This window comes from Corythoichthys intestinalis, chromosome 9 (genome assembly GCF_030265065.1).
Source record: "Corythoichthys intestinalis isolate RoL2023-P3 chromosome 9, ASM3026506v1, whole genome shotgun sequence".
Lineage (NCBI taxonomy): Eukaryota > Metazoa > Chordata > Actinopteri > Syngnathiformes > Syngnathidae > Corythoichthys > Corythoichthys intestinalis.
The window spans coordinates 2,846,622-2,868,527 of record NC_080403.1 but is presented as its reverse complement, the minus strand read 5'-3'; the positions used below and the strand labels follow the sequence as shown (position 1 = coordinate 2,868,527).

At 39.3% G+C, this 21,906-nt stretch overlaps 1 protein-coding gene across 6 annotated transcripts in view; it reads right to left on the bottom strand.

The window, feature by feature from the left end:
• kcnab2a (potassium voltage-gated channel subfamily A regulatory beta subunit 2a) overlaps positions 1–21,906 on the bottom strand; it is a 289,080-nt gene that overhangs the window by 48,329 nt on the left and 218,845 nt on the right. For all 6 annotated transcript variants that reach the window (XM_057846284.1, XM_057846285.1, XM_057846281.1 and 3 more), the window contains 3 exons: positions 10,918–10,961; positions 8,202–8,239; positions 5,886–5,965 (listed from right to left, as the gene is read on the bottom strand). In XM_057846284.1, the coding sequence (XP_057702267.1) occupies positions 5,886–5,965; positions 8,202–8,239; positions 10,918–10,961 (162 nt within the window). The remainder of the gene's footprint in view (positions 1–5,885; positions 5,966–8,201; positions 8,240–10,917; positions 10,962–21,906) is intronic.

The following is a 21,906-nucleotide window of genomic DNA, read 5'->3' as shown; positions in this document are numbered from 1 at the left end:
TCCATGTCATCTAATTATGAAGGAATAATGTCCGGCCTTGCTGACGAGTTTGTTGATCGTGTTATGTTTACGCTTCGTACTACCCTCGACGTCGTCGCTCCCTCCAAATTAAAGTTTGTCAAGCCGAGACGAGCCTCTCCCTGGTATAATGCTGAAACACGCTCTCTTAAACAATCGACACGTAAATTAGAAAGACTTTGGCGCCGTTCCAACACAGAGCACACCCTCTCTGCCTGGAAACACAGCTTAGTGACATATAAGCAGGCCTTGCGTACGGCTAAAACCAGATATTACTCATCCTTAATAGAGGAAAACAAAAATAATCCTAGGTTTCTGTTCAGCACTGTAGCAAGGCTGACAAACAGTCACAGCTCAATAGAACCTTATATCCCAACCACCCTTAGCTGTGATGACTTCCTAAAATTTTTTAACAATAAAATCGCAACTATTAGAAATAAAATAAATGAATCACTTCCAGTTATTAGATCTGATAAAGTGCAGACAAAGAATTCGGAATCTCCTATAAACCCCTCTAAAATATTAAATAACTTCACCACTGTAGACCAAATTGATGTAATTTCAATTATAATGTCCTCCAAACCATCAACGTGCCTCCTCGACCCAATCCCAACCAAACTTTTTAAAGAGACCCTGCCTCTAACTATTGACACTATCTTAAATATAATAAATACCTCATTAGTTACTGGCTACGTGCCGCAGTCCTTTAAATATGCAGTTATTAAACCGCTCTTGAAAAAACCTACTCTTGATCCTGAAATTTTGGCCAATTATAGACCTATTTCTAACTTACCATTTCTCTCCAAAGTCCTTGAAAGAGTGGTAATTAAACAGCTCTGTCAGCACCTACAGGACAATAGTTTATTTGAACAGTTCCAGTCTGGCTTTCGAGCTCATCATAGCACTGAAACCGCATTAGTTAAAGTAACTAATGACTTGTTACTTGCCGCTGACGTTGGATTAGTCTCGATCCTGGTTCTGTTGGACCTGAGCGCAGCCTTTGACACAATCGACCATAATATCTTATTGCAGAGATTAGAATGTGACATAGGCATTAGAGGAGCAGCCCTCTGCTGGTTTAAATCATATTTATCTAATAGGTACCAGTTTGTCAATGTAAACCAACAATCATCATCGTACTCTAGAGTTAGTTATGGTGTGCCGCAAGGATCTGTCCTCGGGCCCATCTTGTTTACGCTGTATATGCTTCCTCTAGGTAATATCATCAGAAAACATAGCATTAACTTTCATTGTTACGCTGACGACACACAACTGTATTTATCAATTAAACCTGAGCAGGTCAGGCAAGTAGAAAAACTAAGCGCCTGCGTCCGAGATATAAATACCTGGATGAGTACTAACTATCTTCTGCTTAACCCTGAAAAGACAGAAGTCCTTATAATAGGCCCGAAAAGTGTTAGAGACTCTTTAGCTGCCCAGATAGTCACTCTGGACAATGTAAGTGTAGCCTCCAGCACCACAGTTAAAAACCTAGGAGTTTTATTTGACCCTGACTTATCGTTTAAAGCACACATTAAACAAACCTGTAGAACGGCTTTCTTTCACCTGCGCAACATCGCCAAAATTAGAAATATTTTATCTAAAAGCGATGCAGAAAAATTAATTCACGCGTTCGTTACATCGAGATTGGATTACTGTAACTCCCTACTTGCAGCTTGTCCTAAAAGCTCTCTAAAAGGTCTTCAGCTAGTCCAAAACGCAGCAGCAAGACTTTTAACAGGAACCAATAGAAGAGAGCACATCACCCCTGTGCTCCAGGCACTTCACTGGCTTCCAGTCGAGTTTAGAATTAAATTTAAAATACTTCTTCTTACATTTAAGACCATTAATGGGTTGGGGCCACCTTATCTCACCGATGCTCTGGTTCCATACCGCCCCAACAGAACACTCCGATCTCAGAATGCAGGTCTACTGGTAGTTCCCAGGGTTCATAAAAGTACTGTCGGAGCTAGAGCCTTTAGCCACCAAGCCCCTGTTTTATGGAATCAGCTTCCAGCTAGTATTAAAGAAGCCGAGACAGTCTGCACATTTAAGATTAGATTAAAAACGTTCCTATTCGACAAAGCTTATGGTTAGGCTAGTTGAAGTCGGAGTAGACTCACAGTTTAGTCTAAGCTGCACTAGAAGCTATAATGCTGGGGGCAGTACAGCCGCTGAGTTCTATCTCCTTTTCTTACTCTACCTACCACTTGTGTTACTTTATTTCTATTTTCCAATGTTAATATCTAGTTGTCTAGTCTCTTCATCACTAGTCACCCGGTGTCCCCTTTCCCCCCTCCCCTCTGGGGAGGGGCTATTTTTCAGCTGCAGCCTCCTGACTGTCCGGACCCCTGGCTGGATAGACGTCCTCGCTGCTACCCCCGTCTCATCTGACTAGAGGGACTTCTTCTTGCACCTTCACTCCACTGTATTTTTACGGACTATAATTTCGCTTGCTAATTCCCATTAGCCGTTCTGGAGTTCCTGTCTATCCGTCCTGGGAGTGGATCTCTCCTGACTGTGGTACTCCCCAAGGTTTCTCATTTTTCTCCCAATTGACTCTGGAGTTTTTGGAGTTTTTCCTTGCCGGCATGGAGGGTCTTAAGGATAGGGGATACCCAGGACTTGAACTGCATCTATTCATCTTTGTTGCTTCATTTCTAATTGTGTATCATATTGCCTCTGTAAAGCCCTTTGAGACTTCTGTTGTGATTGAGGGCTATACAAATAAAATTGAATTGAATTGAATTGAATAGATATTGAGATTGTAATTTTGAGTGATGACGTCAATCGCAGCCCCTCCAACGCGGGTGACGGAGCGTACCAACTTTCTCAATAACAGAGGTGTGTCCGAACAACTAGCGCAAACGTAGCACAAACGAATGACACTCCTTCGGGTCCATTTTGCAGTAAATGTGGGGCTGCGAGTCCTGTTATCACTTGAAAATTAATATCACAAACCCTCCATTTACTGCAAAATGGACATGAAGGGGTGCCATTTGTTTTGCTACCTTTACGCTAGTTGTTGGGACATCTCTCTGATATTGAGAGAGTTGGTACGCTCAGTCAGCCGCAGGAGTTGGATACGGAAAAGTTGCGAGTGACGTCGTCACTCGAAATTAACATTGAGATTGTTAGGGATCCTGCCCCTTGAGTCCTACTCCTCCTTTTTGTGAGTGTGTGTGTCTAGCTTGATTGCACGATTGGACAGATGGGTGAGCCCGGGACCAAATGAAGGAGATCGTCGTTAACGGCTTACTCAAGCCAGTCCTTGACCTCACCTCATCAGCTCAGCTAAACGAGTCTGTGACTCCTGCTTTAGTCAGTAAAGAAACCTGAAAATCTTCTATTTAGCTCATTTTTCTTGTGTTCCCTAGATCCTGTACAACGTGCCTGCCTAAATGCCTTCTTGCCCACCTGCTCACCCACCACAAAGGCTCACCTGACTATTTTGACACCTTCTGCCGAACCTGTCAATAAATTGTTGTCACTGCCAGTTTGCTTATCATCTCTGCGCTTGGGTCCCCTGCTCACTCAGAAACCCAACAGAGATATCTATTAACTGATAGTAGTACAAACAAATTTGTTTTACAGCACACAAGCACAAACGTAGCACAAATGATTGACATAATTTTTCTCTAAAGTTACATTTGATGGGGGGGGGGGGGGGGGGGGCGAAGTTCACGGAGGTTAACAACAAGGGTGGTCATACTGAGGTCATTTCTGAATTATTTTATGACCCACGAAACCGCTGACCATGACAGTGGCGAAAACCGCTGACCATGACAGTGGGAATTTATTCCTAGGTTTGCACTGCAGGATAAACAAATCCACTTGCATTCATGTCAATTGACTTATGGTTTTTTCACTTTTTTGCTCAGTCTCTGAAGCAAAGGCAAGTACAACACTGTTTTTATTGACACAGGACTACTTAATTCTGACGAGGAGTTAATATAAATAAAACCCTAACCTTGTACTTGTAACACGCCGCCATTAGATCATAGATCACATCCTGTTTCATATTGGTGGGTTCCTTTTGTTGCTCTGTGTTAACCTTTATCTGTCTTGTCTTGTCTTCCCCTTAATCACCTGAGTGCCCACACCTGTATATTGTTTGCCATAGGCCATACTTCATAGTGTATTGATGGGACACGGGGCCAATAAATAGGGGGCCTGCATTGCTGGCGAGGCCGTCAAAGCTGACCGAGTTGAATCACAGACAAAGACCTTTTTTCGTTGAAAATTATTGTGATTAAATGCTTAAATCCCTGAATTCTTTATAGATATGGATGTAAAACAGTCTCGATTCTTCGTTAAAAGCAAAAAAAACAACAACAACAACAACAAAAAAAACAAAAAAAACGTGCAGTTAGCATTTATTTTACATAAATATGTCAAAGTATAATATTAGTTTGTTAGTGAATGTAGCTAGCGGCTGCCTGATGTAAACAGAGCTTTTCCGGTAAAAATTCTTGTGAATAAATACTTAAAATACCCGAATTCTTTATAGATATGGACGTAAAACAGTCTCGATTCTTGGTTAAAAGCAAAAAAACTGTGCAATTAGCATTTATTTTAAGTAAATATGTCGAAGTACAATGCTAGTCTGTTAGTGGATGTAGCTAGTGGCCGCCTGATGTAAATAGAGCTTTTCCAGTGAACATTTTTGTGAATAAATGCTTAAATCCCCGAATTCTTTATCAATATGGATCTAAAATAGTATCGATTCTTGGTTAAAAGCAAAAAAACATACAGTTAAAATTTACTTTATGTTAATATTGTGAACGATGATGCCAATACAGTAGCGGCTAATTTCTGCCATTGATTTTTTCCCATTTCACAATACATACATGGTACAAAAAATATAATAATTACCTTGAATCCTCGAACAAATCACTGCTGTTTGTATGCGGTGAAGCTTTCGTACAGTGGGGCAAATAAGTATTTAGTCAACTAATAATTGTGCAAGTTCTCCCAAAGTCCGTGTTGCCCAACGACAGCCCCAAACCATTACTGCTCTAGAGGAGATCTGCATTGAGGAATGGGCCAAAATACCAGCAACTGTGTGTGAAAAGCTTGTGAAGAGTTACAGAAAACGTTTGGCCTCCGTTATTGCCAAAAAAGGGTCCATAACAAAGTATTGAGATGAACTTTTGGTATAGACCAAATACTTATTTTCCACCATGATTTGCAAATAAATTCTTTAAAAATCAAACAATGTCATTTTCAGTTTTTTTTTTTTCCACATTCTGTCTCTCGTGGTTGAGGTATACCCTTGTTGACAATTACAGGCCTCTCTAATATTTTCAAGTGGGAGAACTTGCACAATTAGTGGTTGACTAAATACTTATTTGCCCCACTGTACTTTTTCAACAGAAATCCAGCGTTAGATCTCTGCGTGCGTGTTTGTGAATAGCTCCTCTTGATGTAGGCGGCCCCCTACTTGAATGCGAGGCACAGTACATTACCGATCTGACCCGTCAATACATTTTGAAGTGTATGCCTAGGCCTTATATTCCCGTCTTGAGAGAAGCTGCAGGAAGCTAATACACCACCTTCAATAAGTTTTTTTCTTGTTATGTTTTTGTCCCAATTCTACAGTGCCGAAGCTCTTATGTTGATACTTTGAATTGTTTTGGACTTTGAAGCTGGCCTGTGTTAAATGCAAGTAAAATAAAACAGTTGTTGAAAACTGCATTTCTTTCGTCGTCTCTTGCATTTGATTCCAGCCGTGTGTGCCCCCCTTGTGACAGTCCGACAGGGGTGAATTACTGAGATCAAGGCCACTTTTTGATCGGCCCGCAATCTCAACTCGCCGACTTAATCAGTCACGCGGCTTTTAAATGAACACCAAAGCACACACTCACTTCCCAGCAGCATAGACCTCGGCCGTGTCAAACAGATTGATGCCATTTTCATACGCCAGAGTCATCAGCTGCTCCGCCATCTGTTGAGAAAGCAAAAGGGGCAAGTGAAAATAGTGAAAGAGAGCAAGGATGAAAGATTACTGATAAGGAGTTAGCAAATACAACTTATTGGATGCATAAAGGTGCTAGGAAATACAACAGCAAGTGACTTTAAAGGGGACCACAGACTTAATGACTTGTAGGCTCTAATAAGCCATGGTTGTTCTCTTGTACTAAAATGTTAATAGAAACACATAAAATATTGCCACTGATTTAAAAATCTATAATATTTAGTACATGTTTTGACTTAAGGAGGGCACCATGTTTTAAGCGCACATGCACGCTAGGGGTGATGACGCGATTGGTCTGTGCTGGGAGAATAGCTGTGCTCTATACTAGTGAAGCTAGAATGACGACTGGCATGATTTTTTTAACATTCTGCTGTGATCAGCCGTGTCTTTAAACCGATCCTAGGCGGCTTGCCGAGATATTGACTTGCTGCCACTTGTCGGTTTGTATTCTCGATCCCTTCGTTGCATCCTTGCCTTGATTTCTTCATTTGTCTGCCGCCCTGGTTTTTGGAATCCTCTACCTCATGCAGATATTTGAGTGCATTGTTTGTTTTCGCTCTGTTTTTGCGGCCTCTCTCTGCGGTTTTCCGCTGTTTTTCGCGATCGTGTGTTTTTTGTGTGTGTTCAATAAATCCTTGTACGCAATCCCTCTGTTATTGTTGTCTGCTTTGTGTTCAAGCCTCATTTCCGCATTCGCGAACCGTTTGTTGCTTTTCATCTGAGGGCTTGAGTTACTGGCTGCAGCTAATAGATCGATAAACAATACACATACTTTTGATCTAGAAAAAAATAACATGGTCCTTGTAGTGTTCGTTAAAGTTAGTAAACAGTGTGGTCTTGAACACACCCTAATCCAGCGTGGAGTTGAATAAAAAGAGAATCACGTTTGCTCACAATGTGTCTCGCGTGCTTTAGGTACAAATAAAGTACACAACAGTCCTCTTATATCTCAATATGCAAGATAAGGCGTTATTATAATCTGTTGGGCAGGAAAACATACAAATAGCTAGCAATCAAACAAAGTTTAATACATTTATTCTGTTTTCTGCGTCGCTTATTGACCGCCACGAAAGCTTCGGGAGCAACATCTAATAAATCTGAACACCGGCAGGATGATCATCAATCTGGACAGCGCTTTTACGTGACAAAAATAAGGTAGGGCAACATTCTCTCGGTCACGGTAGAGGAAAACTGCATCAACGTTTTCGTGTGCTGTAATGTTCGGGCTAGCTGAAAAAATAAACTGCTGTGTTTCACTGTATACCCTAGTCATATGTAAAGCACGTTAATTTTTTTTTTACATTAAACACTCTCCTGCTCAGCCACTAGAGCCTGAGAGTGCTTTCACTAGCAAACTTGACACATGAAAACTACTGGTTTTGTGCTACTCTCGTCTCATCTCGTCTCTCCTTGTTCATTTTGCTTTTGCTGCTCGTTTTGTCAAATATCGACAGGGCTGTCCTACTCATTAATGTTCCGCCCGGGTTCAAATTGAAAGGGCAGAACCGACAACATGTTTATGCAGTTAAAGAGTAACACTATGGAAGCCCGGTAGTGTCGCCCAGTGACGTTACCGCCCAGAGTGCATTGTATCGTCAACAAAAATGGCGACCTCCTACTTAAACTAATTTTACCATTTCTATTAAAACGAAAACATTAAGAGGGGTTTTAATAACAAATTATTTTAACTCATACTGACATTTATCTTTTAAGAACTGCATGTCTTTATATCCGTGGTACCCCTTTAAAATGATAGCAGACCATATTTTGGACACAAATCCATCCATAACAGTGACAGAAATGGCTTAATAATGAAATTAGATCCTAATTAGTTCTCCTTTCTTAGCTGCCTTCGCTACATGTGCTCACTAAAAAAATCTTAATAGATGATGTTGTCACACCGAGAATGAGCTGCAGGGGTTTTCAGTATGCTGGCATCTTATCCATTGGCTTTCTATACTCTTGTTGCTGTGTGATTATTTTGTCAACATGTACTAGCTAGCGTAGCACTGGAAAGCTGCAACCAGTATTGCTGAAAAAAAAAAAAAAAAAGTGGGCGGTCCTTGATGCTTTGCTTTGGGGGCATTGACTATGTAATCGTAAAAAGTGCAGTCATATTGATTTTTTGACATGGTCACCATTTCATAGCACCTTTAAAGAAGGTCGTACATACAGTAAAGTATGTTTTCGTAAGTAATTAACTCACCTCGTCTGTTATTTGCCCGCCAAACGTCACCCATGTTCCTGTTCAGGTTACAGAGAAAGGAAAGAAAGTACAAAGTGTAAAGCTTGTTGTTTGTAAGGAGGATCCTGTCTGATCAGCTTGGAATAAGGTCAGAGGCAGCAATATATCTGACTGTAGGGATGTCTCGATTGCATATTTTTGCACCAGTCCGAGTCACCCGATTTTGAGAATCTGGGATACAGAGTCTCGATCTGATATCGAAAAAAAAAAAAACATTTTGTTTTTCAACAAAAGTTCCAAACATGTTACTTTCACTGTGCCACACTGCTGCCTTCACAATGTGAATTATTTGTAAAAAAGAATTACGTAGGGAAATGCTTGTCTTTATTAAATGCTTCATTCTTTGAGTGAGTCCACCCTAATTCACTCACGCTTTGACACTAATGCTGCTCATAACAACTTCTCACTTACACAATGAGTTGCCACAGCACACTGATGCAAGTTTAAAAATGATTGACACACTTGAGCCTTTGATCGTAGAGCTACCAAGCTTCACTGGCAAGATCAAAGCCACAAACCTGTCAGTCATCGTTAACTATAATTACCAAACACAAGCTGAACAGTTTGGTCACACTGCTTAGCAGGAGGGAGAGTGAGAGGCTGTGGCGCTGTACAGGCATGAAGCAGAAAACCAAATATATTTCTTACATTTAAAACGCGTTTTCACCTGATTCCGATCCTCTGAAAAATGCCGCGATCGGCCCTATTTCCGATTACGTGATCGGATGGGGACATCCCTAGCTAAATCTGTTCAATATTCAGGCAAGGGAAATTTATTTTAGAACACAATTAAACACAAGGTCATTCAAAGTGCTTAAAATCACAGGAAAAACAGCAGGACACAATTAATAAAAATAAAACCACAGCTGAAATAGCTAAAAGTTACATTAAATCAGTAAGACAGTGAAAAACTTTTAAACAGGAAATAGAAATAAAAACAAACAAAGCAAAGAAACATACAATCGGGTAATTGAATGTGCTGTAGTAAACGACAACGACGCTTTTAGCTGTTGTTGTTGTTCTCATTTGAAGAAGTGAACTGTTTGAGCACACCTCAGATCTTTATGTACTTTGTTCCAGGTAAAGAGCATAATAATTGAATGTTACCTCACCCTGTTAGGTTCCCGATGACCTAAGGGGTCTGTCTACTTGCTTTGTATGAGTCAACCATATCAAACATGTATTTTGGTCCTCGGCCACAAGTGTTTTGTAGACCAGCAGTAAGATTTATAGTCTAGCCTTTGTTTGACAGGCAGTCAGAGTGATGATTTATACTATCCATTTATCCAATTAAAAATGGCATAACCTGTTGTAAATATGAAAACATGAGTATAACTTTTGTTTGATTAAATTATCGGCTAACGATATACAGTAAATATTAACCAATCAATTATATAATTACATTATCTAAATAAATTACTTTACATGAACATTATTTCACATACATTATTCGTTAATGATTTTTCTAATGACTAGCCCTTATGTCCATTTAAGAAAAACAAGTGGGGCCCTTCACCCCTGGTTTATAGCGCAAGTGGGTTAATTTTAGGCCAACTCCCATGATAAATGGGCCATAACTCTAAAGGAGCAACTGGTTAAGTGTTTCGATAAGTTACAAAGTCAATAAACACAAAAGATGACAGGCAGAAGTTTTGGAATGGCAATGTTCACAAATGCGAGATTTAATAAAGACTTCCCTTTAAAAGGGTTAGGGGCGTTTATTGTTTGCAGAGGTTTGCAAAGATTAAAGTTGACTTGGCCTCCGTCCTGTGTCCTTGTGTGTACCACATTGAGGATGGAGAAAAGAAAGACGACCATAGAACTGTCTGAGGACTTGAGAAGCAAAATTTTGAGGAAGCATAATGGGGAGAGCTGTACCCTTGCTTGAGCCGGCTGTTGGCCATTGCGTTGACAGTTCCCATTTCAACCGTGAACTGAGAGAGAAATTTCTCTGCAATGAACAGCGTAAGACATTTGGTCAACTGTACAATGTACAGAACTGTACAATGTAAGTTAGCGATGCTTATATGTCTTCATTTCCCATATTTCCTTTTTCATTCTTGTGTAGGTGAAGACAAACCTGAGGAACTGGGGAAAATCTGGTAGGATGCCTCATATTGACTATATATGGAGCACCTATTGCTGATTTCTCTTTTGAAAGAGCCCTCAAATTGTCTTAAAATATCCAAGAAAATCAAGTGCAGCCAGGATGCAAACTTTGCAAATAAATCTTGGTTATGGTTCTTCTTAGAAAAAAAATAAATGTTGTTTAACATAAAAAAAAAAATCTTATTTGTCATGATATGAAACAATTTCTCCGCGGCACACTTTCCGACTCCGATGCAGCCCACCACCACCACAGCTTCAAAAAAATCCAAGGGCAAACCCTGGATTATGTTTCAACGTTAAAAAAAAATGTTCAAAAAGTCCCTAAAATACAAACCTTAGTCTTTGTACTTTCTGGAGATAGACAGCGCCTTGACGAATAGACATGGGCAAATTGTATTAATTCATCCAAATCCTCTTTGAACCTTTTTAAAACTTTTCACTGGAGTCTTTGAAATAATAACCATCTTTTGTGGCCACTTGAGGAGAAAGTACTCAGAGTTCCCATCATAACTCGGTTACACAATGCCTCCGGGTCACCGCAACCCCTCTCTCGCAGTGTGGCTCTTACCTAATCCAAGGCAGGACACGCGCAGACCCGACTTCCCAAGGTTTCTGTCAAGACACAACATAGTGCGCTGATGTTAATACGGCACCAAGATAACAATAATATATTATTTATGCACTCATTTTAACCTTTGATTACATTCATAAACACACAAAAAGCAGTTTAAAGTACTCTGAGAAGAGTTTTTCTTAGATTATGGTCAATGATACAGTGGCATCGATTTGAAGGCAAACGATGGGAAGACATAAATGTAAATTGGAATAAAGACATGACGGCCCCGTCTAGGCTTCCAAAGAGATTTCTCTAGACACATTAGAATGGCTCATCCTTACAGTAATGCTTGACGAGCTCCCCGAAGCCTAAGCCTATCTCTCTCCATGCAGACTACTCTTCTGACAACTTCAGCTTCCTGTCTCCTAACATACAGTGTACATGTGGTTTAGTACAGTATGTTTGCTTTTCAGTGTAATACAATATGTAAATTGCTATTGAATGAGGGATTGGAAATGTAATTTGAATCAATAGATTTGAGACATTATCAATAACTTGTGATGATTCTGGACAGTCTTTTAATAAAAAAAAAAAAGTATGGAAATGATGAAAAGAAAAGTTTCAACAGTGATGATGTAACATGTGCGGGAGTCAAAATGATTGCGGGGGAGGAGATCTACAACTGTATATCTTTTGTACCAAGCTTGTATGGAAATAAAGTGGATGTGAAACAGTAGTAGAATGGGAGACAATGGTCTTTGTATATGTGACTTTTGTTAAGCCATAACAATGCAGAGGAAAATTAAAGCACAGAGCAGTAATAAAAGGTCCTTTGAATCCTCATGCCAAGAGGAGTGCGGTGTACATTTCTGCCAGTAGGGGCACATCAAGAAGAAGGGTATTAGCCAAGCTCTGAACTTGTAAAGGTAGGAGTCAGACTTGGGTGGTATCGGCGAATACCAACAAACATGGCGCCGATACAATTTACCGGTCCGGTAACACTGAACGCAGCCTTTTTTCTCCTGACACTCATTACACTCTGTGTTGTATGATCGCACGTGATAGCTTTGCATGCCAAGCATCTATTGCTCTTGACCTACTCAAGACCGATGAGAGCGGGCCAATAGTTGCTCCCAACCAATGCCAGGGCAGCTTTTTCATATGAAGAAAAAACAAACTAGGAGTAGGGGAAGAAAATATCGGCCGTTTCGGAATATTTCAGCGTCGAGTACAACGGCTGGGGACAGACCGCAGCAACAAACCCTGGGCAGTGGGACGAGAAAAGTGAAGCAGCAAGACAGATGTCCGAAAAAAATCACCAAAATGACGGCTGTCTGTAACCTGCCCCTTGCCTTTGTTGAAGTGTGAGAATCCTGCTTTTTATGACTCACGCAGTATCTAAGTATAAGGTCCCAAGTCGCAAATATATCAAGGAGACGACTATCCTGCACTAAAAAAATAAAGTAACGAAACATGTTTTAGAAAAGCAGGATATGGCAGGGGCCATAAGCTTTTCAACCGACGTCTTGAGCAGTCAAGTCTCCCAAACATCCCTGCTTAGCTTGACAGCTGACTGGAAAGCGTACAACTTCATGTAAGGGATCACACACACCGGCCAAGCTATTGCTGCTCAACTGGAGCACACCGAAGAAATAGGCACTTTACTTTTCTTGTCTTTTACTGAAAGAAATGCCGCAGCAATTTGAGACCTGTTTCAAAAGTGCTGTAGAAGTAAGCAAAGTAAGCTAAACTAAGTGGCTAAGCTGTGTGTGTGTGCACTGTTTGCATTTGAGCGTTGCTATAGATGGAGTTGAGTTAAAACCACATCTTTTTTTTTTAAAGTGTTTTCAGTGTTCAAGTAAAGTACTCAGGGGCGTGCCTGCACAGTTGGCCAGCACACACGTACGCACCAAAAAAAGCCCGGTCAAAAGGGGCACGTAGGGGCAAAGGGGCATGTGCTCAAGGACACCCCCCCCCCCCCCCCCCCCCCCCGCATGTGCCTACAAAAATCTATATGTTTTATACACCACAAAACTCCTGGAAAATGCAGAAGAAGGCTGTCCCGATTGCATGTTTTTGCGTCCGAGTTACCTGATTTTGAGAATCTGCCCATACATAATAACAATTAGATACTGAAAAAAAGTTATTTTTTTAATTTTCCAAAGTTCCAAACATATTATGACAAGAACATAACGAGCTAAAACGTGTTTAGGGAGATTAAAACAAGTCGAGAACGAGATGAAAATTCTGTCACATGTCCACAATGTGTGACATTTATTGCAACTCACCAATGTCCTCAGATTGCAGTTACACACATGGTAAGATTTGTTTTCTTATTTTGGCCAGAGAGAATATGCAATTTTGCTTTAGCCTTTAAAGGTCTATGCTGAGTGATCATCACACATTAACTGTAACTCGTAGAGTCAGCATAGCATTAGCGTTAGCATTAGACTAATACTAATGGAAAACATCCTCTTAAACTCTCGGACAGCTTTTTTTACATACAGTTCGTGGCGTCCAGGTGAGTATAATTAATTGAAAATAATGTACATTTTCCTGCTAAGTGTGCATAATCACGAAGTTAGTGTTATCTTTGTAGATACCACAATATGTGCTCGTCTGCCAATGTTTATTTGAAATAGTTGGAAACCTTTATCAATTTATTTTTGGAGTAAACATTTTTAATTTTACAGACGAAAGCATTTTTAGTAAACGTTGACTGAAACCAGACGAAATTAATCTTGAGTTTTCGTCAATAAAAACTAGACAGAGACAAACACATTTTGAGATGACTAAAATATGACTGAGGCTAGTATTATAGTTTGAAAGACTAAGAATAAAATTAAAAGGGTTGCTAAAAACAACAAAATGTACATGCCTACACTTGGCATATACAAACCTACTGTATTCCAAAGGGGTTTTGACCATAAAAAAAATAAAATCAAAGTCCTACTTAGGTTATGTTCAGACCACAGCTTGAAGTGACTCAAATCGGTGGATATTTTTGCCCATATCTAAGATGAGTGAAATTCTTTCATGACATGCTGAAGATGCATGAAGTCTATATTTTTATGTCCTTTCCAGGCCACTTTTATATGTGGTTTTAAAATCTGACAAGGGATACGATTTTTCAGAATGTGACTGCGGTCTGAAAAGTCCAGTGACCTGAAATCGCAATTCATGCAACCGTGATGTCAATTGGTAAGGCTCAGTAACAGCTCAGTAAATTGCAGGAATACTGCATAGTCAGGGATGCAGTGGTTGGACAGTGGCATTCAATATAAGAATTTGTGGGGGGGGGGGGGGGGGGGAACAATTTAAAGGTGACTTGAGGGGTTCTTCTGTAAGAGTTGACCTAACTTGGTATTTCCGGAAAAATAAATAAGAATAAATAGCCTTAAGGCTAAATTTCAGGAAAACAAAGACTGCAATCAGTAAAGTGCTCACAGTCAGATCACAAGTATCCTTTACAATTATAATAACGTGACTGGTGATAAACCCAGAGTGTTTAGGCTGCTTGTGACGTCTTTTCTTATTCTGCACACACATGACACTTGCGCTTAGCTCAAGGTGGGCTGCGTACTTCTACGCATGTGCGACACTTTGACAGTCGCAATTGAAATCGGCGGTTTAAAAGGTAAGAGAGTGTGACAAGATTGGATATGTACAAAAAAAAAAAAAAAAAAAAAATCTGCAGTCTGAACGTAACTTCAGTTATCATATCCACAAATGTCACATTTAGTAGCCAACAGGGATTAATCTAGAGAAGAAACAAAAGCATCCAGCCGGAAACGTCCCTTTGTGGTGAATGCAGTGACAAGGTTAACGCGATCCCCTCTAGCAAAGCATAGCTAATTTTAATTAGCTTTCTTTTATTTGAATATGGTAACATCCCCAACCCCGGGGATTCTGCGACTGAGCATCACAATCAGTGGGAACCAAAAGCAGATTATAAGGGGCATAATTGTTTTTGTTGCATTAGATCTTTACTGATTTCAGCTATCTTCTTCATAACACTTTTGTATATTACTGCCCTCAGGAATTCCCAAGCGCGGAATTTACTAAAGATGATTACTGAAATCGAAGCATTACATGAAATACAGGGACCTGCCAGATCAGGGTTTCTACAGGTATCAGCCATTGACTTCATAGTGATATTGACGGGACACATTCCCTAGACACTGCACCATGACTTCAAGTATGGGGCCGTCCCCCACTCTGCTTCAGTCGGTCGCAGTTATTCTCACGCACAACCACTGATGAGTGGTTTAAAGCTGCCCTGCCCACTATGAAACACGCACCTGGTAAGAATTGTCTTGATGAGAAGCATTGTGTGATGTGCATCATGGCTTGGTAAAAAGAGCTGTCTGAAGACCTGCGATCAAGGATTGTTGATTTGTATTAAGCTGGGAAAGTATGCAAAACCAACTCTAAAAATCTGGATGTTCATCAATTGACAGTCAGAGAAATTGTCTACAAATGGAGAGAGTTTGGCACTGTTGCTTCTCTCCCAAGGAGTGGCCGTCCAACAAAGATGATGCCAAGAGTTCAGCGCAGAAAAGAACCCTAAAATGTCTGCTAAAGACTTACAGAAATCACTAGCAGAGTCCAATATCTCTGTGCACGCATCAACTATCTGTAAAGCTATGGCCAAGAATAGTGTTCATGGGAGGACTCCACAGAGGAAGCCACAGCTGTCTATGAAAAAACAATGTTGCTCATTTAATGTTTGCAAAAAGGCACTTGGACACTCCACAGAAGTTGTGGCAAAATATTTTGTGGACTGATGAAACCAAATTTGAATTGTTTGTGAGTAACACACAATGTCATATGTGTTGGAAAATGGAACAGCTCACCAACATCAACACCTCATCCCCACGGTGAAGCATGGTGAAGGGAGCAACATGTTTTGGGGCTCTTTTGCTGCCTCGGGCCCTGGACAACTTGCAATCATTAATGGAAGAATGAATTCAAACGTTAATCAGGATGTTTTGCAAGAAAACCTGAGGCCATCTGTCAGACAGTTGAAGTTAAAAAGAGGATGGCTGCTGCAACAAGACAATGTGCCAAAACAGAGAAGTAAATCAACTTCAGAATAGTTTCAGAAGAACAAAATACACATTTTGGAGTGGCCAAGTCAAAGTCCAGACTTGAACCCCATTGAGATGCTGTGGCATGACCTAAAGACAGCGATTCATGCCAACCTTCCAGGAATCTGACTGAAATACAGCAGTTTTGTAGAGATTAGTCATGATTGATGTGTCAGACTGATCTGAAGCTACAGGAAGCGTCTGGTTGAAGTTATAGGTGCCAAATGGGGGGCCCACAAAATATTAAATGTGATGGTTCACTTACATATTTCCCCCCTTCTGTCAATGTTTGCATACTATCCTCATTAAAATATGAAAACCTATATCATCTGTGTGATTTTGACAAAGATCAGATCACATTTGATGGTGATTTTATGCAGAAATGTGAGAAATGCCAAAAGGTTCAGATACTTTTTTATACCAGTGTACACAGCTCCATTTTGTGAGACCTATCACTTTAAATGCGAATGGAAATAAACATTAATTAGCATTAAATCAGAAAATAAAATTGGACCTGCAATGTATACACAGCCACAGTGATCTGTTAGAGGCAATTTCAAAAAGTTCTGGAAACCTTGAAAAAGCAGTATTAGAACTCAACTTTCAAGCGCATTTCATACTTTCAAGCCCATTGTATAAGAATTTTAAGCTTGTCAAACAAAGCCAAGGCTGTACTATTGTCAGCTCATCATGGTATTCATACTTGGACTCGGGTGACCTTGAACAGAACAGACTACATGGAAGCCCCCCCGCATTCGCATACAGGGCTCAGGTTCCTGCTGATCCTCAGCAGAAGTGAATCACATCAGTAAAGTCATCGCTCTCGCAGACTCTTAAATAATGAAGGAGACAGGCCCGGTAGGACAGCAACACAAAAAGTTGCAATAGGGACAAAGTCTGTGATCAGGACATAGACTTTACAGTAAGCATACTTCATTGCTGACAAACAACAACAGTGGAAAACTAGGGTCTGTTGTAGTTACTTTGCACTCAAGAGAAAAATTGCATTCCAGAGGAGACAGAGTCACTGCAATATAGAGGAGACTGGAGTAAAAGACAGTGAAACCTCAACAAGATGTGCTTCACCAAGAATATTTCTGCAAGAGCTAAACTTTAATTGCAACTGTCAGCAAAATATTGCCTTCTTTCTGTAAACAAAACACCCTGCTCATTCTATTCTGTAACATTAGTGGGGAAGCTAATGTTGGCCACAGACCAGGATTTGGCCCGTGTCTCACAAAGTAAAGCTACCAATACGTGGTTTAATAGTCGTATAATAAAAGTACCGTATTTTTTGGACTATAAGTCGCACCTGAGTAAAGTCGCACCAGCCATAAAATGCCCAACGAAGAGGAAAAAAACACATATAAGCCGCACCAGAGTATAAGTGTCAGGAATCTGTCAGGAATGCGGGCAGGCAGGTGGTATGTGGACCCCAGTGCAGGGAAAGGGAAGCGAGGCAAAAAGGCAGTGCAAAAGTAATTTAATTAATGCAGACAGAAAAACAAAGTACAAACCAAAACTGAGGTGATCCCAATAAACACAGTAGCAAACAAAACCCAGGGTATTGGCAAAAGACTGGTCTCAAAAAACTTACTAGGCAGAGGAACACAATGGCTGGGGTGTAGGAACGGACAAGATTTAACGTTGGCATAAACGAAGACATTGACAATGACACAACAAGGTGTGAAAAGAAAAACCGGGAGCTTATATACACACACAGACAAGGGGTAACAAGACAACGAGGAACAGGTGGGTGACACAGAAGGATGCAAGTTGGAAGATACACTAGGAGCAGGCACAACAGGTGAAATCAATGGGCAATCACAGAGACACACTAGGAGGGAACTAACACAAAACCTAACAATAAGTCGCATTTTGGGGGGAAATTTACTTGATAAAAATCCAACACATAGAACAGATATGTCATCTTGAAAGGCAATTTAAAATAAAAATACAATACAGAACAACATGCTGAATAAGTGGACAGTATGATAATGTTACATGATGCATGAACAACGAAATGCGAACATGGCCATTATGTTAACGTAACATAGCTATTAAGAGTTATTCAGTTAACTATAGCATAAAGAACATGCTAACAAGTTTACCAAACCATCAGTGTCACTCCAAAACACCAAAATAACATGTGAAATGATATAATAATGTGTTAATAATTTCATACATAAGTCGCTTCAGAGTATAAGTCGCACCCCCAGCCAAACTATGATAAAAACTATGACTTATAGTCCAAAAAATACGGTACTTGATTGGACAACAAATCTGATTGAAAACCGCATAGAAAATTTATGGGGTTTTGTCAAAATTAGGATGAACTGATATCATTGTTTTTTTCGTTAAAGATGACAAAAACAAAAATACTTCGTCGACGAACATTTTTTTCATGACGATGACGAGCTAAAAATGAATGGATGCAAATTGTTGCCTGACGAGACAAAAACGAACTCAAGATTCACCATAGAATCAATCACGAGTTCACAATGCGTGATATATATTTTTTTATCTTATGTGTAGTTAGCATGCATCTTACAAGTGTTGGTCGTGTCACAAATGTGACGTGCAGCACCTCCCTCAGACCACACACAAAGGCTTTCCAGGCTCCTTTTGTGAAACGTGTCAGGTACTGCTTGGTAAGTTTTGTTTTCTTATCTTGGGGATGCCATGTTGCTTTAGCCATTAAAGGTCTGTGCTTAGTGATCATCACACACTAAACTAACTTGTAGCGTTAGCATTGCGTTCGCGTTAGTATTGGCATTTAGCGCGATGACTCAAAGTGTCTTCTTCAACTCTTGGAAAACTTTTTACATACAGTTCATGGCGTCCAGGTGAGTAATTTATTGCAAATACAGTAATGTGCAGTTTTCCTGCTGAGTGTGTAATATCAACATGAAGATGTCTACAATTATGCGCCCGTCGTCTGTCAATGTTCATTCGAAATCGTTGGAAACCTTTTATTTATGTATTTATGTATTCATGGACTAAAACATGTTCAGTTCATAGATGAAAACATTTTTAGAAGTGTCGACTAAAACTAGACGAAATTTGTCTGAGTTTTCGTTGACTAAAACTAAAATATGACTCAGACTAATAAGTATTTTCGTCCAAAAGACTAAGACGAAAATTAAAAGGGCTGCCAAAAAGAACACTGATTGAAATCTTGAAATACATACGAACTGATGGCCAAAATCATAGGAGGCCTAAAGAAATACTAAAGGTATTTAATTTTTATACACTTTTCAGAAGGCCAACATTTCTGTGTTGAAGATATTTTTTTGTTGTTGGCCACATGTAGTATTCTATTATTGTGATATACTAGGTTTATTTTTTTTTCTCTTTTGAACATATTGACAAAAACAAAACAAATAAAACTAAGGAAATACTGGACTTTTTTGTGCTGGCCTAATATGAAAAAAAAACAAGTTTTATTTTTGGGAGAAAAAAAAAAACATATATATTAAAATAAATTGACTTTATTTTCATTGTTCGCGGTTAATGGGGACCAGAACCAACCACGATAAGTAAAAAAGCGTGAAGTAGCGCCCCCCCTCCCAAAAAGAATTTTGTGTGTGCGTGTATGGGTGTGTAGGTGCATGTGTGTGTGTATGTATTGAATGTATTTATTCAGATTTAGCATTGGAGATGCATATAAGACATGTTTTTTCACTTTTTCCCCAAAGTATAATTAAAAAACGAACAAACATGTATATATATATATATATATATATATATATATATATATATATATGTGTGTGTGTGTGTGTGTTTGTTTTTTTAAATGGTTAAAAGCACTTCAAATGTATTAATTATAAGTTTTATACATGGTATTGTCCCACCAACTTATGTTTAAACAAGAATAAAGAAGAAAAATGCTTGTCTTTATTTAATGCTTCGTTGAGTGAGTCCACACAAATCCTCTCAATCTGCTTATTTACTCACAATGATTGTTTAACAAGCTAAACGATGATAGACGCATCCGACGCTTTGAAGCTTTGGGTTCCAGGCATCTGTGGCAAGAGCAAACGTCTGTCAATCATCGTTAGCTTTAATAAGCAACTCCAGTGCACTTCCTGACAAACAAAGAGCAGGGAGAGGGAAGGCGGGAGAGTGAGAAAATGCAATCCACTCGGGACAGCTCATCTGTATTTATTTTATTATTTTTTTTAATTGAAGAAAAAAAAAAATCCAAGATGGGTGGAGGGCACGAAGTTTGAAGCGCAAAGAAGCAAGGGATCACTGTATTATATATTTATATATTCATTATATATTTTTTTGGGGGGGGGGGGGGGGGGACATACCTGTATATTTAAGCATTTTGAGATTAGGATTGGAGCTATGGATTATTTAAGTAATTGATTAATGTATCAATCAAAAAGTTCGATTAATCGAGTCAACAAACATTTAATGTGTCACAGAATAATTTTAGATGTAAACAAAGAAAAAAGTGTTTATCCCTGAGCATAGCCTAAAAAGGTACTTAAAAAATGAGGACAGAATAATATTTTGTAAATAGTTGTGGCTCCATGAACTCCTTTACTTGACTTCCTTCACTTCACAACTGTGAGCATGCAATAAAACACAAAACAATTAAAGTTTAAATATTTCATTAGTCAGATTGATAAGTAAATTTAGTAGATTGAATTAACCCTTTATGATGATATGATGCAATTGTCAGAGAATCACAAAATTTGAAAAATAAGGTCTTAAAGAAACCTTTTTTTTCAAATTTGTAAAAAGAAAAGTCAAAATGAATATGTGTGTAATAAGCGCTCTAATATCTATAACCCTTGCTAAATCCTGTTTCTTTTTCTCATGGAACCTGCAGATGCATGTGTTGACTTGCATCCATCATCCCCCCCCCCCCCCCCCCCCAAAAGAAATGTCAAATTTCTGAATTAGTCTCAAAATCATGAAATTTTAAGTGTATCCAATGTGATACATTTGGCAATAAAGGGTTAACCTAACTTGCATAGCAAAAAGTCCGTGAGCTTAAATGCTATGAATTGCAAATGTTTTTTTTTTTTTTCCACTATTCTCTCAACAAATCGTTCAAATGCTTATTTCCACAATACAACTGCTAAATGTACCTTTAAACTAAATTCTGTATTTCGAGGTAAGGATGGTCAAAAATGACAAGTCTTTGAAGTCAGGACTGATGACAGTACAGAGTGATGAATGACCAAACAAATCCATAAAGAGGAATGTGTTGAGTGAGTCTCCCGGAGCATAACTATTAATACAGCCTCAGAAATGGCTTAACCGCAACACAGAATGCCAGCAGCTCTCGTGCTGTTATGCCCTTCCTCCTCCATTCAGGTTTATATAACATCCACTTAAATAGACTAAGGGGTAATGAGAGCTAGAATGGTGCAACAGTTAGTATGAAGCCAAAGGAACACAGAGGCGATGGTAACATTACAAACAATGATGTGAGAAATGGGGTCCTTACGTGTGTGTGGGTGGGTGGGCAAGCACAAATGTCCCTAGATCAACTATAATACTACTAGCAATCTAAATAATAAAGTATATGTTAGCTGTTATTACAGCAATTGGCTGGCAATCGATTCAGTGTATACTGCCCGACCCTTGGAAGATGAATGAATGTTAGCTGTCAGTGTAGCGTTAGTGTGTTTAATGGTACAAAATAGTACATTCTATCTTATTCAAGTCAAGACTTTGTCAAGTACCAGTAAAACCAGGAATGTCAGATTAAAATTGCCATAACTTTATTGCTACAGTAGATCCATCTTTTCCTTAGGCCCAGGTCTATACTACTGCTAACTTGATCTTAGTTACTGAATAATAAATGTTTTATTATCATTATTATTTTATTTTTTTAATTTCACCAAGACTGCAGTAACCTGTCACCTTTCTTTTCCTAGCAAGTGGCGGT